Genomic DNA, 23978 nt, shown 5'->3' on the forward strand with positions numbered 1-23978 from the left:
TTTTAATGATTTTTCTTCTCTTGCAGTGCTAGATTCTTCCCCTTACTATTCCACACATTGTCCATCACTAGAGGGTGTGAGCTGGTGAAACCCCAGTTAGCCTCCTGATGGTAAAGAGGGGAGAGGGACTTCTCCAGGTCGCATTGAGCTACTGTGCAAGGACAGAAATCCTGCTTTTTCCCAGGTCTGTGAGACATACACAACAGCTGTGGTAGCTTTCTCCCTTAGATAATATGAGTGGAGTAAGAGTCAGTATAGCTGTGTGTGACCCTTTCCTACGGTCACAAGGAGCTATATAGGCTGACAACTTGGAAACAAAAGGACAATTTGTCTTTCTAATCCCAGATGTGGAATCTTTTTGAAAATTACATTGTGGGATTTAAGAGTCAAAGTGTTTATTTGCTGCCGAAAACTAAATTGCAAGCAAACCCCTACAGCTTTGTTTTTTGAAAACAGAACAAACTGTAGAACTACAGTGCACTGCAAGTGCCATAGATCTATTTTATTCTTCAGGAAATTATATTTGTTTTTCTTTTACAAGAGCACAACAGGAACCAAAGTAAAAGAGTAATAGATACAGCACTCAAGATAAATCATATCTTTAAAATAATAATAAAAAAATTTACACCTTGTCCTATATCCTGTTAGTATTTTCATAATATGGCCATGATTGAAAAAAACAAAAAGCAAGCATTTACAATTTTTTTTTTTTTTTTTTTTTTTGCTAAAGACTTTTTATGCCAGGAATGGATTAATTGTCAACAAAATTTTATAATAATCAGGCTGATGTAAATCTATTTTGGTAACATGTCATTAACAAATTTATTTTGGAAATAGATAAAAATATTGCCCCTTGATAATAAATCTTTTTTTTTCTTTGATGCAAACAGCTAGAACACCTTTTTCTTTTTTTTTTTTTTTTTGACATTCTAAGACAAAGAAAATGGTTAATCTTCAGATTAATAAATTAGGTCATTATTATAATAAATTAATTTTTTTTAAAGTTCAGCAACCTCTGTCCAAGTATTTACAACAATACTTGAAAGTTCCTTTACAAAACAGAACACATTTTCTTTTCACATTAAGCATACTGGGTATCTGTGTCTTTCACAACAAGCATTTTTAAAAGAAAAAAAAAATCAATGCACAAATGGGTAATTAGTATAAAAGTGCTAAGAGCTGTTTGAAAAGTTAACACTATAGTATACAGTCAGTTATATTTGAGGCAAACTACAACAAACTTCCAGCTTATTATGGACAATATTCCAGTAGTTGTTTCAAACAGTTGTTTGAAAAAAAAAAAAAAAACCAAAACAAAAAACAACAACCCAGGAGCTGATTAGTGATACAGATAAATTGTCATCAGTGTCTCTGGCCAGTGAGCGAATTGAAAACCAACTGAAAGCAAACCCAAATGAGGAAGATTTAACAAAGGAATACCTTCTTCATAGCAGGGCTGGTGCTGACTGCTCAAGGTATGTGAGTACATGTATACTCTCACACACATCTTTCTTTCCAATGAAACTGTAAGATGAGATTTTGGGTTACTCAAAAATTTGTAAGTGGTCAAAAGCACTGATATGAAATGCCTGTTTCTTTGTTCTGGTTAAAATCTCATAAAAATACATTCAACAGGAAAACATAAATTGTATGTGTATAAATATATATGTATATATATATTATATACACATGCACACAAATACTTTTTTTTTGAAGCATAAGATAGTTACATAAATATTCCTATAATTGCTAAAGTTTAAAGAGGCATATTTTTTTGAGCTTCAACAAAGGTGCTTGAATAATACACAATTAAAATGAAGTAGTTTCTATTTTGTAGATCAGTATATAATAACGAAAAAAAAAAAAAAAGATCCCCAAACAGTCTTTTTTAAAAAAGGTTTCATCTTAAGCTAGAGCTTCAACAAAAACTATGAACAACCAACGATATAACAGAACAAAGCAACAACAAACAATGAAGCGTCGCCCCTGGAAATACCTGGTATCCTTCACCCTCTCCCTCCTTCCTGCCACGCTGTAGTCAGAAAAGCTCCAGTGCTCACATCAAGAAATGACTAGGTCCTTCCTGTTTATTGGCTGACTCTGCTAGGAACTGGCTGATTGGCTTGGAAAAAAAAAACGAAAGCAGCAAAAAGTATATAACTGTATATATCCTTAATAACCCGCTTTAGAGAAACGTTGCGCTCACATTTCTCTTGCCTCCTCACCGCCTACTGCAGCTGTGACTGTATAGCAAAGAAACTTGTGGCTTTAGACCTGGGATGGCTATCGAAAGGTTCGGATGTGCTCATCTGGTAGTTCTAAGGTGGTCATGGCAGCTGGATCGCAAGGCCTTTTTTTTTTGTTTCCTGCTCGTTCAGGCCTGAGCTTTGCCGCAACCAGTGCAGTCTTCAGAACAACAGGAAAAAAAAATACCCTCTGCGCCACTGAACTGCTTTTATTTTACTGGATTTCTCCCCGAGCCAAGCTGACCAATTTGTCTTCCCAACACCACCCTCCCAACCCATTTCCCCCAACCAAACTCACTGTCCCCACCCCCAGATATCTCTACAGCTATATTACAAGCAAACATGTCTTAGCAACTTTACAAACTTTGGTTCTAAGAAAACACTTGGTCAGTTATCTTGAGGAAAAGTGGGAATGCTTGGTTCTGCACACTGCTGTAGAGGAGAGCCCATCCCAGTCAGTTCTAAGCGCTGTACATCAAGTCACAATCCAATACAATCCACTAAGCAAGTGCACACATTCTACTTGACTTAAGAGCAGATTTAGTCGCTGTCTGTCTTCTAAAACCTCGTCTGACTTGCCTTTCTTCACACTGTTTGGTAGAAATTGTCTGCCTGTAGGTGGTTCTGTTTTTGCATGCTGTAGAAGCCACTGAATCTTGCATCTGGTTCAGCAATTCTCAGCATTCTCTGGGCACTGTCCCCTTGGACTCGCGTTCCTTTCTTGCAGTCCACAGATACCAGCTGATTATTTAAGGAAGAAGGCTGTTTCGTGAGAAGAGGAGAAACCACAAAGAATTAGCTGCTTTACATATGCCAAATTAACACAAATTTAGAGCCTAATAAGTCAAGTGGGAGAAGAGCTTCCCAGTACACGGATGGGCAGACCCGGTGGAGATTACATTCTGTTTTAGTACCAACTACAGTTTTATGAGGGATGCTGACAAACTCTGTAAAGATGAACTGTCAATAGATTATGTCAAAGGAGTGGATGAAGGAACTGAGGGGGAAAAAAAAAGACTGATAAAGTGAGTGTCATAATTATTTTCAAATCCTTGAAGTGCAGACTAGTGCTTAAAAGGGCCTGAAGAATGAGTAGAAGTTACCAGATATGCAGATTTTGAGATAAGCAGACAATTTTGAATCGCTCAGGCTGTGTAACAGCATTACACGTTGGGCCAGCCCGCCTGTATGTAGCCCCTCCACACACTATGAGTGGGTCCCTTTTCTCAGCTTGGCGGTGTGGGCTGTGTCTTGCTCAGTCCTTGCCTGTATCTGCCTCGGTCTTGCCTGTATCCTGAGCCAGCGTGGGTCCTGCACCTAGGCCGTGCCCAGTGCATACTTGTCAAAAGGAAATCAGAGGCAAGACAACCATCTGCCAGAATGTTATAGGCAAGGGTCATCTACATGGTAAATTGGATTAAAACAATTATTTAGGCTGTTTTCAATTCTTAAGGTTGTATGATTGATTTTCTTACAAAAAAAAACAAAAACAAAAAGAAAAAAATACAAACTAAATGCAAAAGATAGAAATTTGGGTTGGAAAAAAACACGATTTACTTCCCTTAATGAAAATGAATTTTCTTGCCTTTGAAAAATAGGCAGATTCTACAACAAATACATACTCTCTCCCTCAATATGAAATCTGCCTCTCTTTGTACCTCGTCTACTATTTACACAATCTCTTCATCTTTTTCTACCTTTCCCTTCTCTTTTTCCCTCGACATGTCTCCCCGTCCTTTAGACTTTTGTGCATGCTCATAATTGTCCAGCTCTCTTCATGCCTCTGCTTGGTATCATCACCCTGCCCTTATGATTTCTTTTCTCTCCCAATTCTTAGTTGACAGATCACTGAGAAACACCAGGTGACCAACTTTTCATTTCTCATATAAACGACGATTTAGGAATCAATCCAGAGGTACTTGTTTGTTTGGGAACTTTAAAGTAAATCCAGGAAACTGGGTCTGAAAAGTCAGCATTCATTAACCAGTGGATGATAGGTAATTCATCCAGCCATTGATCCCTGCGCAAGTACTAGAATCTGACTGATTGCTACAGCTTGATGTGTACTTGAGGCTCTAAAAAGCAAAGTGAAAATTGTACTGGCTAATATAAAATATATCAAACAATTTAAGGAAATAATAAGCATGTAAGCTTTCCTAGTTTGATCAGTCAAGAGGCTGACATTTTTTCAGGACGATACCTTAGTTGGTGTTCGATACCAGCAAAGCAGAGGTATCCACTGTTTCTTCTGATTGATGAACAGGAATGCTATTATAATGGAGAGGACTATTATGATGGGAACCACAACAGAAGCAATGGAGTCCAATGAAGAATCTTCTCCTGGGTGCCGTCTATTAGTATCTCCATAATCTACCTGGAGGTGACCCACATCTAGGAAAAGAAAAGTTACAAGCATTTATTACCTAACACCAGAATTACACTGCAAATAGAGATCAACAACTTGGTTTTATTGCTTTACAATACTTGAAGGCTAACATACGATGAAAGTCTAATGTGAATCCAAAAAGAGGACAGAGCTCTTAGGGACGGATGTGAAAAAGGAAAGATGAGGGTTAATAACTGGGTAGGATGACGCTGGTTTGCGCTCGTCAAGAAAATAAGAAAATTCTTAGGAAGACTTTAAAAAGTGACTAAAATTAGACTAGAAAAAAAATTTTTGATTAATATTAACCTCTACTGGCTTCTAAGATTTTAAAGCAGAAACATTAGCTTAGCTCCCAGCTTAGCAGCAAATAGGTGACTAATAGCTAAGACTGATTACCAGTGTAATAATGAAAACTAAGCCAGAATGAATGAAAAGCTTGGTCTTTTGGTTGATACTCTGATTTACTGAGCTCTAAACTTTTCATAAACTTGCTGAAAATTCACTAGGCCTATTCGATCCTTTTCCTGCCTTAGTTATTAATATTCTGCACAGGGGACAACCTTTAACTTTGCTCCTATGAATGAAGGTCTTTCTGCTCCTTGTAATCATCATTCTTGCAATGAAGATTGCAGCTGGAGTTAACAAGGTTAAATATATACCAAGCAGGAACACTCCCTGGAAGTTTCCCTTTATTTTGTTACAAATAAACCACTGCAGTCAGGTTGTCTGAATCAAAGAGCATCAAAGAGCAGGTTAGTGAAAGATGCAGGACACATACAATCAAAAAGAGTTGCTCCTAAATTGTTTTGGAAACGCAGCTCACACAGTTGCACAGCTATGCGATATTCAGACTGTCTACGGTTTAAGAATCAGATTTTTATGAATATGCTGCTTTGTATACGTGGGGGAATGGGAAGAAGGGAACCTTCCTAGTCATTTTAGCCAATGTAGATAGTAATATTTATAGGAAGGGAGAAAAAAGAGGAACATATTTATCAGCATCAAGAAAAACTCCAAAGGTAAAAATAACATTTTATCGAAGAATTCAGGCTTTAAATACACAATGAGTAAAGGAATGAATTTTTGCCTTATCACATTACAAATGATATTGGAAATGGTTTTAGGGAACGTATGCCATACAAGAAGATTGTTGAAAAGGAAAATCTTGGTGAAGGGAAAATGAAGCTTCAACGAAGGTCTGTTCAACTGAGGTCTATTAACAAAATTCAATCATTAAGTTGTGTTTTAATGCTGGAAGTGGGGCATAATAATTTAGCTTTGAGCTTCCTAGCAGCCAAAGGAAAAAAGAGAAGTAAAGTATCAATAAGATTCATAATGTCTTTAAGATTAAAGCCAATCTGTTGCTTAGGAGAAGCATACATTTTCTTGCTACTGATACATGAGGAAATTTCCCTTCAGGGTCCTTATAATACAGATACTATATAATGCATAAGTCTTCAACAAATTACAATAAATAAGGTGGTTCTTATGACCACAGCCCACCATCTAGAACAGTGCGTGGCATAGAGTAATCACTAACATTTATGGATTGAATGAATGTAAACATAATGCTAAAGCACCATTCAGTCAGAGGGATTATACAAGGAGCCAAAACACTGGGTCCAGGAATTTGGCTCTCAGGTCATTTGGCTTGATCTAAGCATAACACTATGAACCGCTAGAGTAACAGACCATTAATCTCTCAAGCAATGAATACTGCTTCTTCCAAAGGAAATATTACAAAAATTGCATAGCAGTGATGTTGAAAATGTTCGAGGAGGCAGTACTGAGTCATGGCGAAGAGCAAGATTATACTATTAGGCTGGTGCAAAAGAAATTGTGGTTTTTGCAATTTAACCTTTTAAACAGCAATTACTTTTACACCAACCTAACATTTTGATCAAGAAGTCTACTTTTATAGAGAAGGCAATATGGACAGGAACTCCCTTGCTTTACCACCTAACTACCAAGAGACAGAATAACATCTCTATTATATGCAACTGAAAGGACAGAGCAAGAAAAATAAAGCATGGAATAAACTTGGTGAGGGGAAAAATCAACATGTAATAAATCGAAGTCTTGTGGAGTAAAATCTACCCAGATGTAGAGGGTAACCTAATGCATAAATGCTTAGTACAGAATTCACAGGGACAGTGAATAATTTATTACTACTCTGCTTATAAAGTTTATTCACACATATAAATATCAGCGATGGCTTAGAAAGTCTACTAAGGACAAAACATATTTCGTTCTATTATCACTAAGTCTCTGAACGTGTGTGTGGGGCCAGAGGAGGCATTTTACCCAGTTGTCTGTAGACTTACTTTATCATTCTGGGTTGTGAAATATGTTACAGCCAAGCCCGTCTTCTCTAGAATAGTTATTTGAACTTAGTTGGACATGCCATTTAAAAGCTATCCAAAGGAAGTTTTAAAAATTAAAAAAACAAAGTAGACCCTCCATAAGACTAGACAGATTTCAGTTGACTTTGGCACTTACCTCTGGGGAGATGGATAATGTCATTTTCACTAGGTGTGGGCCACATGGGAACTTCTGGGTCAATCTCTCCACGATGATTTGTCTTCTCAATAGGTATATTGGTTGGTTCTGGGACATACATTTCTGAAAAAGGGGGATATTTTTCATGAGAGATGAGGGAGAGTCTAGCGATTGCTGGCTTTGTTTCCTCAATCCAAATGGATGGTGCATTCAGTTCAACACAATACATCCTGGGACATGCAAGATCCAGCTTTTGCATTTATATCACTAATGTCAGACCATCTCTAGCTTTGCAGGAGTGGGACACATATCTTATTACCACTTAAAAGGGGGGAAGAAAGATTTTCTTGTCCTCTGGGGTCAGGTACTCTGCTTTTTCATGTCAAATGGTGATGGCTCTATAATTTTGTGCAAGCATGAGACTGAAATGGAAAGATTTCTTTTACTTTCTATCAGCTAAATATTAGACTTGAATAACTATTGCTCTTTAATCCATGATTGTTGAATCATTTACATGTCGCAGGAAGTGAAAAGGTTAAAGCATCTTCCACTATGCATTTCTTAGCCATTTCCCCTCCAGTCTCTTCCCCTAAATAGAAATGGGGTATGGACAGACCTCATGAGGTGCTGCCTGATGTAAGTCTTAAGTGTCTGCTGTGTTACCACTGGAACCATGTGGATTGGAAATTGATCATCAATAAATATATTTTCAATCATATAGACACTTTGATCAACAAGACACTACAACGAAACAAAACTGTCTTCTGAGAAGAAGAATACTCTCTACCCCACATATCAGGTCTTTTTTTTTTTTTTAAGTCAAGTTCTAAAAGGGACCAATGCAAATGTTTAAAGCTTACCTTCTCCTACAAATATATTTGTATATCCTTACTTTATCTGGCTAACAACTAGCCCAACTTTTTGAAGAAATAATTCTTAAAAACCTCTATTTCGAAATGCGAGAGTCAGAGTCTGCATCAACCACATGCTTCCTATTGGCCAGATACTGTTAAGATGAATTTGAGAGAAGGGAAACGTGGCAGAGAAGAGAGCACCTGCTAAGCTTCCACTGTGAGTTAACTAAGTACCTGTCAGGGCCATCAAGTCAGAGAGGTTAAATACACCGCCCAAGGTTATGCACCCAGGAACTGCAGAGCTGGGACTCCAGGCCCAAGTCTTCCCATTGCCCCCAAGAATAAAGTCACTTGGGCCTTAGTACCTCAGTTTTCTGCTTCCTTACTAAAAATATAAGACCTCAGACATGGCAAGAACTAGATAGGCTTATAATTCCGATGAGTCCCTGAAAACTGTATCTAGAGTCAAAGTGAGAATTTACTGAAAAATGTTATTTACAGAAGCAAGGGCCTGAGTACAAAGCAGTGAGTCTCAGACTTTTCTCAGGTGTGAACCTGAGTCACCCAAAGAGCTTATAAAATGTGCTGATTCTCACAGGTCCTCATTTGGTCGGTCTGGACTGGGTGGTTCTGGGGCGGGTGTTTCGGGAGATGGTGTTTAGCTCGCCCACTGAAAAACCCTTAGATGTGGTTTCCTGGAGGAATTTGGGAAGAAAACTATTTTGACACTTCAGTGAGATCTTTAAATACCACACCACCCCTGAGCCCTTCCCCTCCCTGGTCCAATGAGCAGCGCTGAACCTTCCTATCACATCGGGGCAAACCTGCCACAGGCTTCTGAGGCTGACACAAGATCTATTCCACCAAACCTGTGACATTAACAGCTAAAGCACAGACACCTCTGCAGAGGCGCTCAGAGCTTGGATCGATTCAGTTTCTCTTCAGGGATGTTCCTGGGTGAGAACAATGGAGAACAGCTTTGAAACTCTTCAGCCTCCTTCCTGCGTGTGAGTAGGTTTCAAGGGAACCCCCGCCAACAACAGAGACTCAACTGTGTGAGTTCTCTTCCCACAGGTGCTTAGAAAGGCTCTGCTTGGCAACAGCCGAGAAAGTTAGAAAGGGCTGCCTCGGACGGAAGGAGATGTCTTCTTGGGTGATGAATTACCTCACCATTGTACAGCAAGTATTTCCTGAGTTCTTCCTGTGTGGCAGACACTGGTCTAAGGGTTGGGGACACAGCCATGATCGAGACCAACCCTGCCCCCCCAGCCTCTTCCTGACAGTGCCGTCTCATCGTTCAGCAGCTTCTGGCCTGGCCTGTGTATCAGTCTGCTCCACTCAGCTCAGTTCAGCTCTGATTACCATACACCCACACCTCCTTGTTTTCCAAATCACAAAATACTTCAAGTTCTAGTTCTGTGTCCTCAAATCTGAAGGGAAATGACCGTCTCCCCTTAATTTGAATTTAGGCTGCTTCTGAGCAGTTTAGGCAAAAAAGGATCTACTTTTCTGGGAAAAACTGCTTGGAGAAACAAAAAGAAGTGTGGGTGCTACTGTGTTTTCATGACTGGACCCATGCCTTCCATGGCCAAAGGCTGCATTCAACCCCAACTGTGACATAGAACCCTTCTGCGATTTACTACGTAAGAGCCCTTTCGAGCTGCTGGTGGTGTTAGATGACGGGGCCAGAGAAGTGACTAAACTACATCTGGCCTGGCCATACGAATCACAGGTACATGCTCACAGTTAAGAATTACTCCCCTGTGGTCAGATTTGATCTGAACTTCTGAGAAACCCAAGATGACTTCCTTTACATTCAGAGGCACCTGGTCAGCTGTAAGAGCCACTTTCTTCAAAATGTCCTTTTCAGGAATGCTGAGGCTCACAAGCTGTGGGCACCACTTTTTTTTTGAGACAACCTGAAATCTACTTAGGACCAGGACTCGAAGTTCTGCTAACTAGCTGCATAATTCACGGAACTTTTCTGAGCCTCGATTTCTTCTGTAAAATGGGCAAGCACTAGCCAGTCACAGGCTGTGTACTCACATCTGAAGACGGCAGGGGGGTAAGTGCTTTGTAAAGGCGGAGGCTCTTCAGAATGGTAGTTGATACGTCCAGAGGACAAAGTGAGCTAGCATGAGCTATCCAGATGATAAATGGAACCCGGCAACTTCAGTAAGGAGCCTTGACTAAGATCACAGTGCACCAATGAGAGAACAGGACAGGAATCCAGCCTTCCTGGCTGGCGACCCTTAAACATAAAGTGGCAGCAGCACGACTGATAGCACAACATGCTGGGAGATAAGATGGAGAAATGATTCATTAATAATATCAGACGCAGAAAGAAGAGTGACAGAAATTAAATTTCAATCTAACAGTAAATCCTAACGGAGAAGTCACTGGAGAAATCTCCAGTAATGAACAAGGATGTCTGTACAATCTATCAAATTCACAAAACAAGGAGAGAGAATCTTTATCTCTACTCCTACTACCACCACCAGCACCACCACCACCACCACCTGGATTAGGTTCCTTATTGTCACACACCTGGGATGTCTGCAATGCGACTTCCAGTGGCCTGGCTTCTGGTCTCTCCAGGGTCTTTGGGTAGAACCTGTTGGTCTTCCCAAAGCACCTCTGTGATCATGTCATTCATCTGCTCAAAAACGAGCCTCCTCACTCCCAAAAGAAGGGCTCAGTTTACACTCTTCATTTGACAGTTAAGGCCCTAAAAATCTTGGCCAAAGCCATCTGTTTTGTCTTAGCTCCTGAGTTCCTGCTCCTAGAATGCTCTTTTCCAGGGGCATTTGGCCTTAACCTTTCCACCTCAGGGTCTTTGGTCAGATTACCCTCTTAATGCCAATAAGGAGAGCCCACCTGTCCTTCAGGGTCTAGCTCAGGTCCTTCTGTGAAAGCCTCCAAAAAAATCGTAATTGTGAACTGAGCGCTCACGGTCTGTAGCAGGGTTGTACAACCACTATCTCTAATTCACGGGTTTGTTTCTCTCTCGGAACCACTCTAATTCGACTCTGCCTCCACCACTGTACTAACGGGGCTCTTGTCAAGATGATCAGGAAAATGTGAACCGCCCTTCAGTCAGTTCCCACTTCTCACCTGACCAGACCTAATAGCACTCCTCCCACCCTCTTCCATTTTGTTTCCAGGTCAGTTTCCTCCTGCATCGCTGGGGCTCCCTCTCCATTTTCCTTTCTAGTCCCTCCTCACCTGCCCAGTCCCCCAAAGCTTGGAGGCTCTCTGGGCTCAGCGCTGGGCTCTCTTTTCTTCTCTTTCAACACTGACTCCTTGGGTAGTCTCATCCAGGCTCAAGGTTAAAAAAAAACACCTATAGCCGACAACTTGCAAATTTATAGACCGATTTCCAATCTCTCTTCTGAACTTCTGATTGGACATTTACTGTCTACTCATGATCTCCACTTAGATGTCTAGTGGTGACTGCAAACTAAAAATGCCCCAAACCAACTGATTTTTACCCCCGAGCTGCAACTCCATGGCTTAGTCTAAAAACATTCCAGTTTTCCTTGGCTTCTCTCTTCCTCTCACGCCCCACATCTAATTCCAATCCTATTGTTTCTACTCTTACAACATAATCAGAATCCGACCACTTCTTTCCCACCTCACAGCTCCTACTCTGGTCCAAGCCATCATTCTCTTTCACTTGGATTATTAGGAAGCCTCCAAACTGGTCACTCGGCTTCCACTCTTGCCTTCCACACCCAACTGCACTCACCCAGCACCAAGAAGTCCCGGTAAAAGGGAAGTCACATCACATCACATCACTCCTCTGCTCCTCTGCTCAAAACCCTCCACCTCACTCTATCAAACCATACAATCACCCACGAGACTGGGTGTTTTGGCCCATGGCTACCTCTCTGCTTTCCTCTCCTTATCCTCCCTGCTCTCTGGGTCCCATCCACACAGGCTCCCTGCTTTTTCTTGAACGTGCAAAGGCATGTTCCCACCCAGGGCTTTCGCCCTGCCTCTGCCAGGAGCTTCTGCCTCTTCCCCATGATTCCTGGGATTCTTCTGGGTCTCTTTATAAATGTCATCTTAGCAGTGAGGTGTTCCCTCATCATCCTGCAGAAAACAAAACCACCCATCCCCAGGTCCCTAGCCCCGGCCTCACTGTGTTTTCTCTGCAGCCCTTCTTCTCGTCTTGTGTGCTATTTACTGCTTACTCATTTGCTGCCCGTCTCTCTCTACTAAGCTCCATGTGGATGGGGACTTTGATTCACTGCTGTCTCCCTAGTGCCTAGAACAGTGCTTGTGCATAGTAGGCACTAAATGAATCTTGGTTGAATAAATAAGGTCAAGTCTCACCATTTAGACCACTAAAACCATATTACTATGAAATTTGGTATGAAACTTGTTGACACATAGGTGATATGCACTAGATTAAACAACTCCAATGAGAAATAACCTATTTTCCCTCATTCTTCTCATTGAAAACACTTCAGGATTTCATTTTGCTCCACGTACACACTGAGTGACAAAACACCACATAAGTGAACCTTTCACTCTCAATCAGTACCTCAAAGAAGGTCAATGAGAACTAAATGAGGAAATCCAACTGAAGGCTCTGAAAAGGGGGGTTAGTCTCTGGACCTGGCAGAATATCTCATCCGTTTTAGGAGATATTCTTTAGAAGTATGCAATTAGGGCTAGTCTGTGCAGCACCTAAACAAAAGGCAGATGTGTGCATAGCTCAGTGACACTGGGTTTAATGGCGGTCTGTTTTACAATGCGAAGTATAGGTGCACTTCTCAGTCAGCGTGACTCCTAGCTCACTAGACGACAGGGGCAAGATTCTCTAATACGTGGAAGGAAAACACAAGAATCGAGCTGGAGACGGAAAAGCTCCCGACTCACTCAGGACTTCAACTGGCTCTTTGAGTGAGCCCTCTGCTCTCCTCAGTCTATGTGGTCTGCACTGCCTGTGAGGTCTGCGTGCTCAGGGCTGTAGATCTGGGACCCTGCCCAGAGGCTGTCCTGCTGAGGGCTCAGGTCCTGCATCCCTGGGACTGGGGCAGAGGATGAAGGAGCTGCTTTGGCAGGAGACACCGACATCGAACCTAGAAGGCCCGGGAAGGACCTGGGAAGCTGCTGGGATGCAGGTTTGAAACTAGGAAGCGGATTACTGAGTGGACATGATGGGTGGGGAAAGACACAGGCGTGGGTTTCCACAGCAGCCAACTGGGGTTGTGCTCCACGGTTATGCTCTCCATGGAAGAGATGAAAAGTTCAGCAAAGAGCCTGACAGAAGGCTGCATGGCATGGTGTGGATACTGCCGGAATTGATGAACTGAAAAAAGACCGAACCAGACTGTATGCTTTGCTTTAGAATTAGATTTTGGTTCTGATATATGTATTCACTTTGCAACGGCTGTTAGGTGCATTTACTACTATGTCTGATCTTGGACCTTTTCCACCAGGCTAGTCCAACACTGCACTGAAACTGTGCTATTCAGGTGTCGTTGACAGGTCTGTTATAACCATCAGGTGTATTACCACTCAAGTTTAGAGGATGCAAGTCAGAGGAACCAGAGCATTGAACCCAAATCAGGCCCTTACCCGGGTGGCGAGTCTCTCTAGTTACCTCCCAAGTCTTTGTACAGGGAGACTTCAGGGGGGGCCCAACGCACTGCTTGGGCCACGTGAGATAAGGCCCTGAGTCTGCTCTAGTTTCATCTTAACTCAGCATTACAGCTCGCGAAATGGCTGGACGGTGGCTGACATACCTGGACACATTGGGCAGCAACTTCCTTCCACATTGATGGGCTCGACGCAGGGCAGAGGGGGGCAGCTGACAGTCGAGCAGAGGGTCTGGCCCTGCAGGCAGTAGCAGTGTGTGCAGCTGTCGATGTCCCAGCGCTCCTCGTCGGCATAGGCCTTCCCACTGAAGTGGCACACCACCTTCTTCGGAATTGTGTCTTCTAGGGAAAAGAACAGCACACAGTGGAGTTGTGTGATGTGACATAAAGAGAAACCGCTTCGTACAATCACACTATGCTTTAGATTTCCAAAATTTGGTGAAACTTTTGTTTCCCCAGTCCCTTATTACCATTTTCCTCTGTTCCGGAGAATCTTCAGAACTCTCATCTTGTGGCCTGAACCTGTTCAAGGGCCACTGAGGCTACACAGGGCAGTAACTGTTGCAACCAGCTGGGCATGATACCCACTGGGTAAGTGTCATTAGAGTATCATCACAAAACACACAAATTAAATCATTGTTATGGTTGTTGAACATACCATATGGAAAAACTAAAACTGAAATACAAATTGGTAGAGACATGTTCAGGTTTGGTTCTATGTGGAAATAGATTTAAAAAAATTTTTAAAAAGTGTCCAGCTCAGTATATTTATGGAGACAATTCAGAAATTCCTTTCAGGGGGCCGGCCCAGTGGCTCAAGCAGTTAGAGCTCCACACTCCTAACTCCAAAGGCTGCTGGTTGGATTCCCACATGGGCCAGTGGGCTCTCAACCACAAGGTTGCAAGTTCAATTCTTCGAGTCCCGCAAGGGATGGTGGGCAGCGCCCCCTGCAACTAAGATTGAACACAGCACCTTGAGCTGAGCTGCCGCTGAGCTCCCAGATGGCTCAGTTGGTTGGAGTGCGTCCTCTCAACCACAAGGTTGCCGGTTCTACTCCCGCAAGGGATGGTGGGCTGTGCCCCCTGCAACTAGCAACTGGCAACTGGACCTGAACCTGAGCTGCGCCCTCCACAACTAAGACTGAAAGGACAACAACTTGAAGCTGAATGGCACCCTCCACAACTAAGATTGAAAGGACAACAACTTGACATGGAAAAAAGGCCTGGAAGTACACACTGTTCCCCAATAAAGTCCTATTCCCCTTCCCCAATAAAATCTTAAAAAAAAAAAAAGAAATTCTTCAATCTTGTTTTTGTAAATGATTCCGGGGAATAGTAAGGAATGATAATGGTATGTCATGGGGAACAAGCAGGGGTCCTGGGCTATCCTAGATGGGGAATTAGCATTGAGATAACCTTTTCCTTCATTTTCCAGTGATGCTGGATAGATTTTCCTCTCATCAACAGAGACATTTCTGCTTTAAAAACCACTTCATTTCAATCCATTTTTATCAGTAAACTATGGTTTTTGAGAACAATGTATTTTAAGAGCTTTATGCACACAAAATCACAGCTTACAAATAGTTAGCTCTTCTTTTTTCTCCATTTTCCCTTGCCATTCTCATTTCCTCCTTCCCTTGATTGTTCCTGTCTCTTAGTGCCTTCTCTTACCTAAACTACCTACCAGCAGTCCCATTTTCTCTCAAGCTCAAGAACGATGGCTCAGAGTGAGGCCCAAGTGACCAGCAAAGCAGAGACGGGGGAAATTGATATAGAAATGTGGGGGGCACAGCTCTTCCTCGTCACTGGACAGGCCAATCACTGGATGACTCCTCCTAATCCGGGGAATTTTATGCTCAGATTCTAAAGGCAGCTCCACTCACTGGTCACTAGAAAATGGAAAACTGTAAGGGAATCTGGAAGCCAAATTCCTTAGGAATGGAGTGGTGGCTTTGAATAAAAGCTGTCAGATTTAGATTCCTTCCTGTAGGGGAAGGAAGGGGGTATATCAGCTTTGTTTTCAAGACGAGAACCCTAGACTATGACAATATGGAAGACTACATGAGGTAAGGAAGATGAGGACACTGTTCAAGCGGATGTGATATGGGCCTAGACTAAGGCAGCGGTGATGAAGAAAGAAAGGCAAGGCTAGATTTGAGAGATATTTCTGAGAAACGGCTGTCAGGGTATGGATAGTGAGGAAAAGGAAGGCATGAAGGAAGACCCTGTTTCTTGCAATGGGAGGCTAGGCAGAGATAATTTCAATATATGAGTCATTTTCCTGCTTTAAGAAATAAACAGTTGGTGAGCTTTGTCATGGACCTGGTCAGGCCATATCAATCCATTGCAGAGATCCCAGTGGATCAGAGCTGCAGTGGTTGACCCTCAAACTCTTAAGCCTATCTGCACACAGTTATTTTACCTCCTTGGTTAAATTTATTCTTAGGTTATTTATTTATTTTTTTTGGATACAATTGTAAATGGGATTGTTTTCTTAATTTCTCCGATAGTTCATTACTGGTGTATAAAAATACAACCGATTTCTGAATATTAACTTTGTGTCCTGCTACTTTACTGAATTCACTTATCAGTTCTAATGGTTGTTTGGTAGAATCTTTAGGGTTTTCTATATGCAGTATCATGTCACCTGCAAATAATGACAGTTTTACTTCTTCCTTTTCACTTTGGATGCCTTTTATTTCTGTTTATTGTCTGACTGCTGTGGCTAGGACTTCCAATATTATGTTGAATAAAAGTGGTGGAAGTGGGCAGCCTTGTCTTGTTCTCCATCTTAAGAAAAACACTTTTAGCTTTTCACTGTTGAGCAGGAGCTGGGGGTTTGTCGTGTGTAGCCTTTATTATGTTGAGATACGTTCCCTCTATTTCCACAATGCTGAGTTTTTACCTTAAAACTGGATTTTGTCACACGCTTTTTCTGAATCTATTGATATGATCATATGATTTTATCCATCGTTTTGTTTATATGGTGCATCACGTTAATTGATTTGCTGATATTGAATCAACCTTGCATCCCAGGAATAAATCCCACTTAATCTTTTTAATGTATCGCTGAATTCGGTTTGCTACTATTTCATTGAGGATTCTTACATCCATGTTCATCTCAGATACTGGCCTATAATTTTCTTTTATAGTGAGTGTCTTTGCTTGGTTTTGGAATCAGGGTAATGGTGGCCTAGTAAAATAAGCTGAGGAGTCTTCCCTACTCTTGAATTTTCTGGAATAGTTTGAGAAGGATAGGTGTTAATTCTTTGAATGTTTGGTAAAATTCATCTGGGAAGCCATCTGGTCCGGGACTTTTGTTTGAGTTCTGTGATTACTGATTCGTTAGTAATAATAGGTCTGCTCAGATTTTCTGTTTCTTCTTGATTCCATCTTGGAAAGATTGTATGTTTCTAGGAATTCACCTATTTCTTCCAGATTGTCCAATTTGTCGGCATATAATTATTTGTAGTATTTTCTTATAATCCTTTGTATTTCTGTAGCATCAGTTGTTACTTCTTGTTCATTTCTGATTTTATTTACGTGGGTCTTCTCTTTTGTTCTTGATGAGTCTGGTTAAAGTCTTATCGATTTTGTTTATGTTTTCGAAGAACCAGCTGTTGGTTTCACTGATCTTTTGAATTGTTTTTATAGACTCTATTTTATTTCCACTCTGATTTTTTTTCCCGTTCTTTTTCTAGTTCCTTTTGGTATAAGGTTAGATTGTTTGAGATCTTTCTGTTTTTTGTTTTTTTTAATCCTGTTTCCACTGCAACTGCTAAACACCTGTCTGGTGATATCCCTCCACTGATAAAGAGGCAGTAAGGCGAATCAATTTATTATAGCATCAAATCCAGAATCTTAAATAGACAGGGTAGCAAAAAATGTCTCAACCACTCCCTATTTTTCCCAATCAGACTTCCAGTTTTTCCTTGAGGTAGGATTCTCATGAAGATAACGTTGTTGCCCAAGCCCCCACAGTTAGTGAATGGCAATTTCAAAACTGAAATAAAGTCTTACAGATTCCCTGTCCCTCTGTTAATGATTTTAACCCACCTGAAAATCAGCACCAGGTTTCTGATGTTTAGTTCCATTGATTATAAAGGACACAGGTTCAAGTTTAGCTAACGTGCCTTCCACCACTTCATCCCAGCTTCAACCACAGCTTCTGTAATCACCCAAATTTTGGTCCACAATTTAGTTTTACTTGAATATTTTCCCTGAATTAAATAATCTCCATTGTCAACTGTAATCCCCATTCAGGTGTCAACTGATGGTCCTGTAATCCCCATTCAGGTGTCAACTGATGGTCCTGGACGCCAATTCAATGCCAACAGGAATCCCCAATTTGGGGTGCTTGGAAGAAGGAAATTTTATTTCATGCAAAAAGCTCAATTGTGATGCAGTAGAGCTGTGCAAAAGCTCAATAGTGTTATAGATCAATTAGGAGACAGCACAGCTGTGAGGTGGCCCTGGGGTAAGAAGGCCCTGCTCTGCTCAGTTGTGTTTTGCTCTGGTCCTTATGAGACAGCTTTGGTGTTCCAGCTCCAGCTGGGGAAACTCAGTCTTCAGTCTCTAGTGGAAAGGGAACGTGTGTCGAGAATTTTCTTATTTCTTGAGGTAGTCCTATATTGCTATGAATTTCCCTCTTAGGATTGCTTTTTGCTGTGTCCCACAGATGTGGGGTCGTTGTGTTTTTATTTGTCTCTAGGTATTTTTTGATTTCTTCCTTGATCTCATTGTTAACCCATTCCTTGTTTAGTAGCATGTTATTTAACCTCCATGTGTTTGTGTTTTTTTCAGTTATTGGGTGTTTTTTTTTTCCTTATAATTGATTTCTAGCTTCATACCATTGTGGTCAGAAAAGAGGCTTGATATGCTTTCGATCTTAATTTACTGAGACTTGTTTGGTGGCCTAACATGTGGTCTTTCTTGGTAAATGTCCCATGCGCACTTGAAAAGAATGTATATTCTGCTGCGTTGGGGTGAAATGCTCTAAAAATATCAATAAATCCACCAGGTAGAATGTGTCATTTAAAACCACTGTTTCTGTATTGATTTTCTGTCTGGAACATCTATCCATTGATTATCCACAGGTGTTAAAGTCCCCTACTATGACTGTATTACTATTGATCTCTCCCTTTATGTCCAATATTTGCTTTATATATATTTAGGTGCTCCTATGTTGGGTGCATAAAGGTTTACAAGGGTTATGATCTTTTGTTGGATTGATCCCTTTATCATTATGAAATGTCCTTCTTTGGCTCTTATTATAGCCTTTGTTTTAAAGTCTATTTTGTCTGATATAAGCATTACTACCCCAGCCTTTTTTCGTTTCCATTTGCATGCAATGTTTTTCTATCCCTTTACTTTCAGTGCCTTTTGATTTGAAGTGGGTCTCCTGTAGACTGCATATGTATGGGTCTTGTTTTCTTATGCAGTCAGCTGCCCTTTGTCTTTTGATTGGAGCATTTAATCCATTTAAAGTAATTACTGATAGGTACACACCGATAGTTATTGCCATTTTATTATTCATATTTATTTTTGATTTTTTTCCCCCTTCTTCAAGACGTCCCTTTAACATTTCTTGTAATATTGTTTTGGTGGTGATGAACTCATTTAACTTTTTCTTGTCTGGGAACATTTCTGCTTTTGATTAAATTTCACCTGAAAAGAAAAGATCTAAACAGGGGTCTGAAGGCATGGAGTGAATTTTGGCTGGCTGACGGAGCTCGGTGGCTCCTATTTCTTACATGCTCGCTTCTTCATCTCGATATACCACTTCCTTCCATGGCACATTTGCGTGCATCTGAGAAAGCTCGATCAGAAAGTTTGAGAAACTACTTGGTTTAGGCGGAGACACGGCATCCACTCTATGCAATTTGAGACTCTAAATAATAAGTTAATAAAGTCAATGTAGTCTTTGGGAGAAAAGAGCAGAGTGTAATTGAAAGTACATAGAAAAGCATTTTAAGAAATTAGGCTGAAGAGGGATATAGAAATAGAGACATGGGAATACCTAACTAAAAAATCTAAATGGTTTATATTTGGCTATCGAGCGGGCTGTGCCATTTAATTTGAACTGTTATATTTATCACTCCAACTGGTTTGCTTACCCTGACAATGGCATTAGTTTGATTCTTCAATACCTAATAATAATCATAACTTCCTTTTACTGAGTGCCTGCTATGTACTGGGCACTGTGCTAAGCATTTTACATGTGTCAATTCCATTTGATCTCCACAGCCCAATGGGACAGGGTATCATCCAATTCTACAGAGAAACAGGGAGGTTACATCACTTGCCCAAGATGCACAACCAGAAAGTGGCAGGGTCAGGACGGGAACTAAAGTGGGTCTGGCTTCACAGTCCCCACACACCTTCTGCTCGTCATGTACCCAGTGGGATGACTTCAGGAAGGGCCATGTTCCTGCACAGAGATCCATGCCACAAACAACAGTGGTTACTGCTCAAAATATGCAATGACTCTGGAAAGTAGACACTTAGATTTCCTATCCCTTACATTTGTTGGGTCTTAAGGTCTTTGTCTTCAAAGGTAAATTACCCTTCAACTGAATGTATCACACATCTGGTACAATCCTATCAAGGAATGGAGATAAGGAAGTTGTTATTGAGGACTCACGGTCCTTCTCAGACAAATCTCTCACACTTTTCTCTCTCTTTCTCTCTCTTTCAGAGGTAGATTAGAGTAGAATGTTTCAAGGGAAACATATGAAGTATAACACAAGTACAATAAGGATTATTTTAAAAACAAACATATCAGGAATTATATATCCAAACAAATGTGATCCTCTTCTAAGCAGTCACTGTAGAGGGCTATAAACATATTCCAACAATACTGCCCTTGCTTCAACAGCTTTGGAATTTTCCTTTCACCATGGCATCCAGACTCAAGTTTTGAAACACGCAAAGAAGATGGTTACTATTTTATGGGCACTCCTTGGTTTAGATCAGCTTTGGTATTTCGTTTCCTTAGCTCTGGCCTCTATCTTATCCATCAGATTTGGCTTGAAGTGACTTTTGTTCTCTTTTAGAAACAAAGATCCTGCTAAGGAATGGGGATTTGCTTCTGCAAACATACCCCAAGTGTGTGTCAGGAGCCTGGAGCACTTGTGCTGTGAAGCTCCTTCAGCGGGACATTTAACTTATGGATGTTCAGACACGTCTTATCTTTTTTGGATTCAAATATAAGCAACTGAAAGTAAAGTGATGGAAAAAGATATTTCATGCAAATGGAAATGAAACAAAAGCTGGAGTAGCATACTTGTATCACATATGACTACAATGAAAATATGCAATGTCTTTCAGTGTTTTTTGTGTCTTTTTTTCGTTCATTTTCCTTGACTCTGGTTAATAGAAGAGGGGAGGAAAAAATGGCCAGGGCTTGAAATGTTAACTCCTTTCGAGCTGACCTTTCCAACTGTTTAAACTTCCATTTTACTTCTTTTCAAAAATAGAAAAGAAGCCTTAACAGGCTATTTAAAATCGGACTATGCTTTTACTCCTGAGCTGTTTTACCAGCTATATTATAAAGCTAATTAATAGCTGATGAAAATCTACGATCTAGAATTTTGTTGTTTTCTTCCTTTATAAAGATCCAATTTAGGGTTTCAGGAATCACTGATGGAGTAGCTCAGGTCTTGCTCTGAATCTGACCATGATGAGGGATACACATTAGGCCCTGAAAAAAAGCATCTTCAGGTCCCACTCACCCCCATCAACCTTGCCTTTCCTCCGTAGAAGGATATGAAACTAAAATCCACTTGAACTTACGTTTTCAATTTCTGCCAGGAGACAACTTTCTTGTATAGATATTTTAGGTTCTAAATCTGGTTGTGGTGGTCATGAATGCAGAGTCTTGGCGTGGGAGTAACTTCCTGGGAGGAGGTTAGGCAGCTTTAGAAATTGCATCAGTTCTTTCAAATCTCCAGTGTACTATTTTGAGTCCTGGAAAGTAATTTACTCTGGGCTCCCAGTGGCCAAGAAACTAAATGCGGCTCTTACTCTCAGAATAAGTCCCACCGCAAAGTAATCCAGCACAGGGGTGTAGTGGGGTGCTTGTTCATTTGACCCATCACTATGGAGATCATCATTCTAAACACAGGACGCAGTCGTACCCAAGGCAGATGCCCTCGGGGAGATGCTCCTAGATCTAGACAGTCTCTACAATCTTGTGTGATGCCAGGTCCAAACAGACATGCCAAATATTTTGAAAAGATGTGCAAACTGCTGGCCCTGCTAATAACATTATACTTTAGTTTGGTTTCTTAGGTTTGAGTCATTTAAAGAAAACCTTCAGTGAAATCCATTAGGCAGGTGGGAAAAGGTACCAGGTACACGATGGGTAATATGAGATTTAGAAAAGCGAGTGGGAAAGGCAGCCAAGTCTCCCCAATGACACAGCTGACTTGGGTGAGTATAGGGAAAGTACTTTTTAAAATTTTAGCTTATAAATGTAACAGTGCATCACGGTGCTCCTTCTCTAACTCCCGCAAAGGAATAAAATGCTACTCATATCTTCTATTTTACTTCCTTTTAACTGACAGACACCGAAATCTCTGGCCTGTGATATCTTCATTTCTGCATCTCAAGGTGGGTGCACGCTCAGCACAAACTCCACGTTTGGACAATAAACAGAAGGTGTGTGCCTCCTGTTTGAGAAACCCGCTTTAATGTTTTTACACAAAGAGGAGACAAACAGAAATCGTGGCAAATAATTTGCAGGTCACTAAAAGGGGCATAGAGACTTGTAAGCATGGGAGATGACGACTAATTTTGAATATGCTGGCTCACAGGACCGTCATAGACTGTAAAAGAATGTGAAATTGTAACGGAATTGAAGTCTTGCTAAAAATGATGCAGGCAGTATAGACAATTTTAATGAGGCAAAGAGATCTAATACCTAGTAATTCTATCAGCAAATAATTAAAGGTTTTTGGCTAAAAATGCAAAAAAATGTTTATTGATTTAACTGAAAACTTGAGTACTTTATCTTATAACCTTTAGCTTTTAAGAAATCAAACATCTGCTCTTAACTCATTTTTATAAAAAGAAAAAATGGAGACAAATGTTGCCATGAAGGCCAACTCCTATCTCTATATAATGTCTTAACTGCTGTGACAGCAGATCTGACCACAATTTTAAGACCTTCCTTGAAAGTCCATTTTTACTTTATTTTATTCTATTTCTTAGGATGGGAGTCTAGGTCTCCTTAGAAAGGGCAAAAGAGCCTTTCAGGTTTCTTCAACATACTGGAAGGAACAGGTGGGAACACAGGGTTCCCAGTTAACAGAGGAATTATAAACTTTCCTGAGTTCCATGAACAGAAATCTCACCAAACTGGTAAACACAGTGACGTGTGGCTGATTTCTGCTGCATGCAAAGAGGTCAGAATTTCTCAGCAATAGAATTTAATCCTTGAATTGAGCGTCTATTTTGGGATCATTTTATGCACTGCATGGATAGTTCAAGGAAACATTCCATTTTCAGCTTTAAATGAGGTCTCATTTCTTACAAGGCCTGCAATCCAAGGTGTACCTATCAGTACATGGAGATTATACACAGAAATCCTTTTGAAAATATAATGTAATCTAAAAGGCAGGCGGGAACAATGAAAGCTCAAGGTGGCCCAAACAAAAAGGAAAACAACATGTCCATTGGGATTTAAAGGAAACTATCGATGTAAAAGTCAGAGGATAGAACCTTGTTAAGACCTTGAGGACTAGCCAGAGTGGACAGTTTCGGCACCTACAGGCGACGGTTCATCCTGTCACTGCCCAAGTGCTGTCAGGAATACTCGGCCAGCCCCACCAGATGGTCTCTAGACTGACTTCAGATCTGATTGCATTTCCTCATGAGAAACGTAATCCTCGTAGAGGGGGGTCTCTCCCGAACCATTAGAGGGTTCAAAATCAGGGATGGCCTCCTGGACAGAAATAAGAAGTGACAGGCACACAACTAGATCTCTCTGGAAACATCAGCGCCAGCCTGCCTTCTGTGCAACAGACCTCTTTACAATAAGAATGTGGGGCTGGGAGCCCAGATAAAGATGATGCCACTCAGAGGTCCCCCCAAGTGAACTAGAACAACTTGAATTTCTGCTTACACAGCCAGGGGGCCTGAAAAGGATACTGAAGTGAGAAGAGAAAGCTGCTTACAGACGAAGCACGATGAGATGCTTCCTGGGGTGTAGGGCAAGACCTAAACAAACTGAAATCAAACACCGTTTATTTTTGCAGTGACAAGTTTAGACCCATTCCAAAGTTAGTACAGTGCATGACAACCAGGATGCTTTCAGTCTTACACTCTAAACAATACACAGAAAAGCACCCTTCTGGAGGGAAAGCTTCCCTTCCCTTTTGTT

The 23978-nt window shown here is 41.0% G+C and overlaps 1 protein-coding gene across 2 annotated transcripts in view; it reads right to left on the bottom strand.

The window, feature by feature from the left end:
• Positions 1–481: 481 nt before the first annotated feature.
• The window catches only part of CRIM1 (cysteine rich transmembrane BMP regulator 1), a 184471-nt gene continuing 160974 nt past the window's right edge, over positions 482–23978 (bottom strand). For both annotated transcript variants that reach the window (XM_081069037.1, XM_081069038.1), the window contains 4 exons: positions 13742–13936; positions 7132–7254; positions 4447–4637; positions 482–3008 (listed from right to left, as the gene is read on the bottom strand). In XM_081069037.1, coding sequence (XP_080925163.1) covers positions 2832–3008; positions 4447–4637; positions 7132–7254; positions 13742–13936 — 686 coding nt within the window. In that variant the 3' untranslated portion in view covers positions 482–2831. The remainder of the gene's footprint in view (positions 3009–4446; positions 4638–7131; positions 7255–13741; positions 13937–23978) is intronic.

This window comes from Rhinolophus hipposideros, assembly GCF_964194185.1.
Source record: "Rhinolophus hipposideros genome assembly, chromosome: 12".
NCBI lineage: Eukaryota > Metazoa > Chordata > Mammalia > Chiroptera > Rhinolophidae > Rhinolophus > Rhinolophus hipposideros.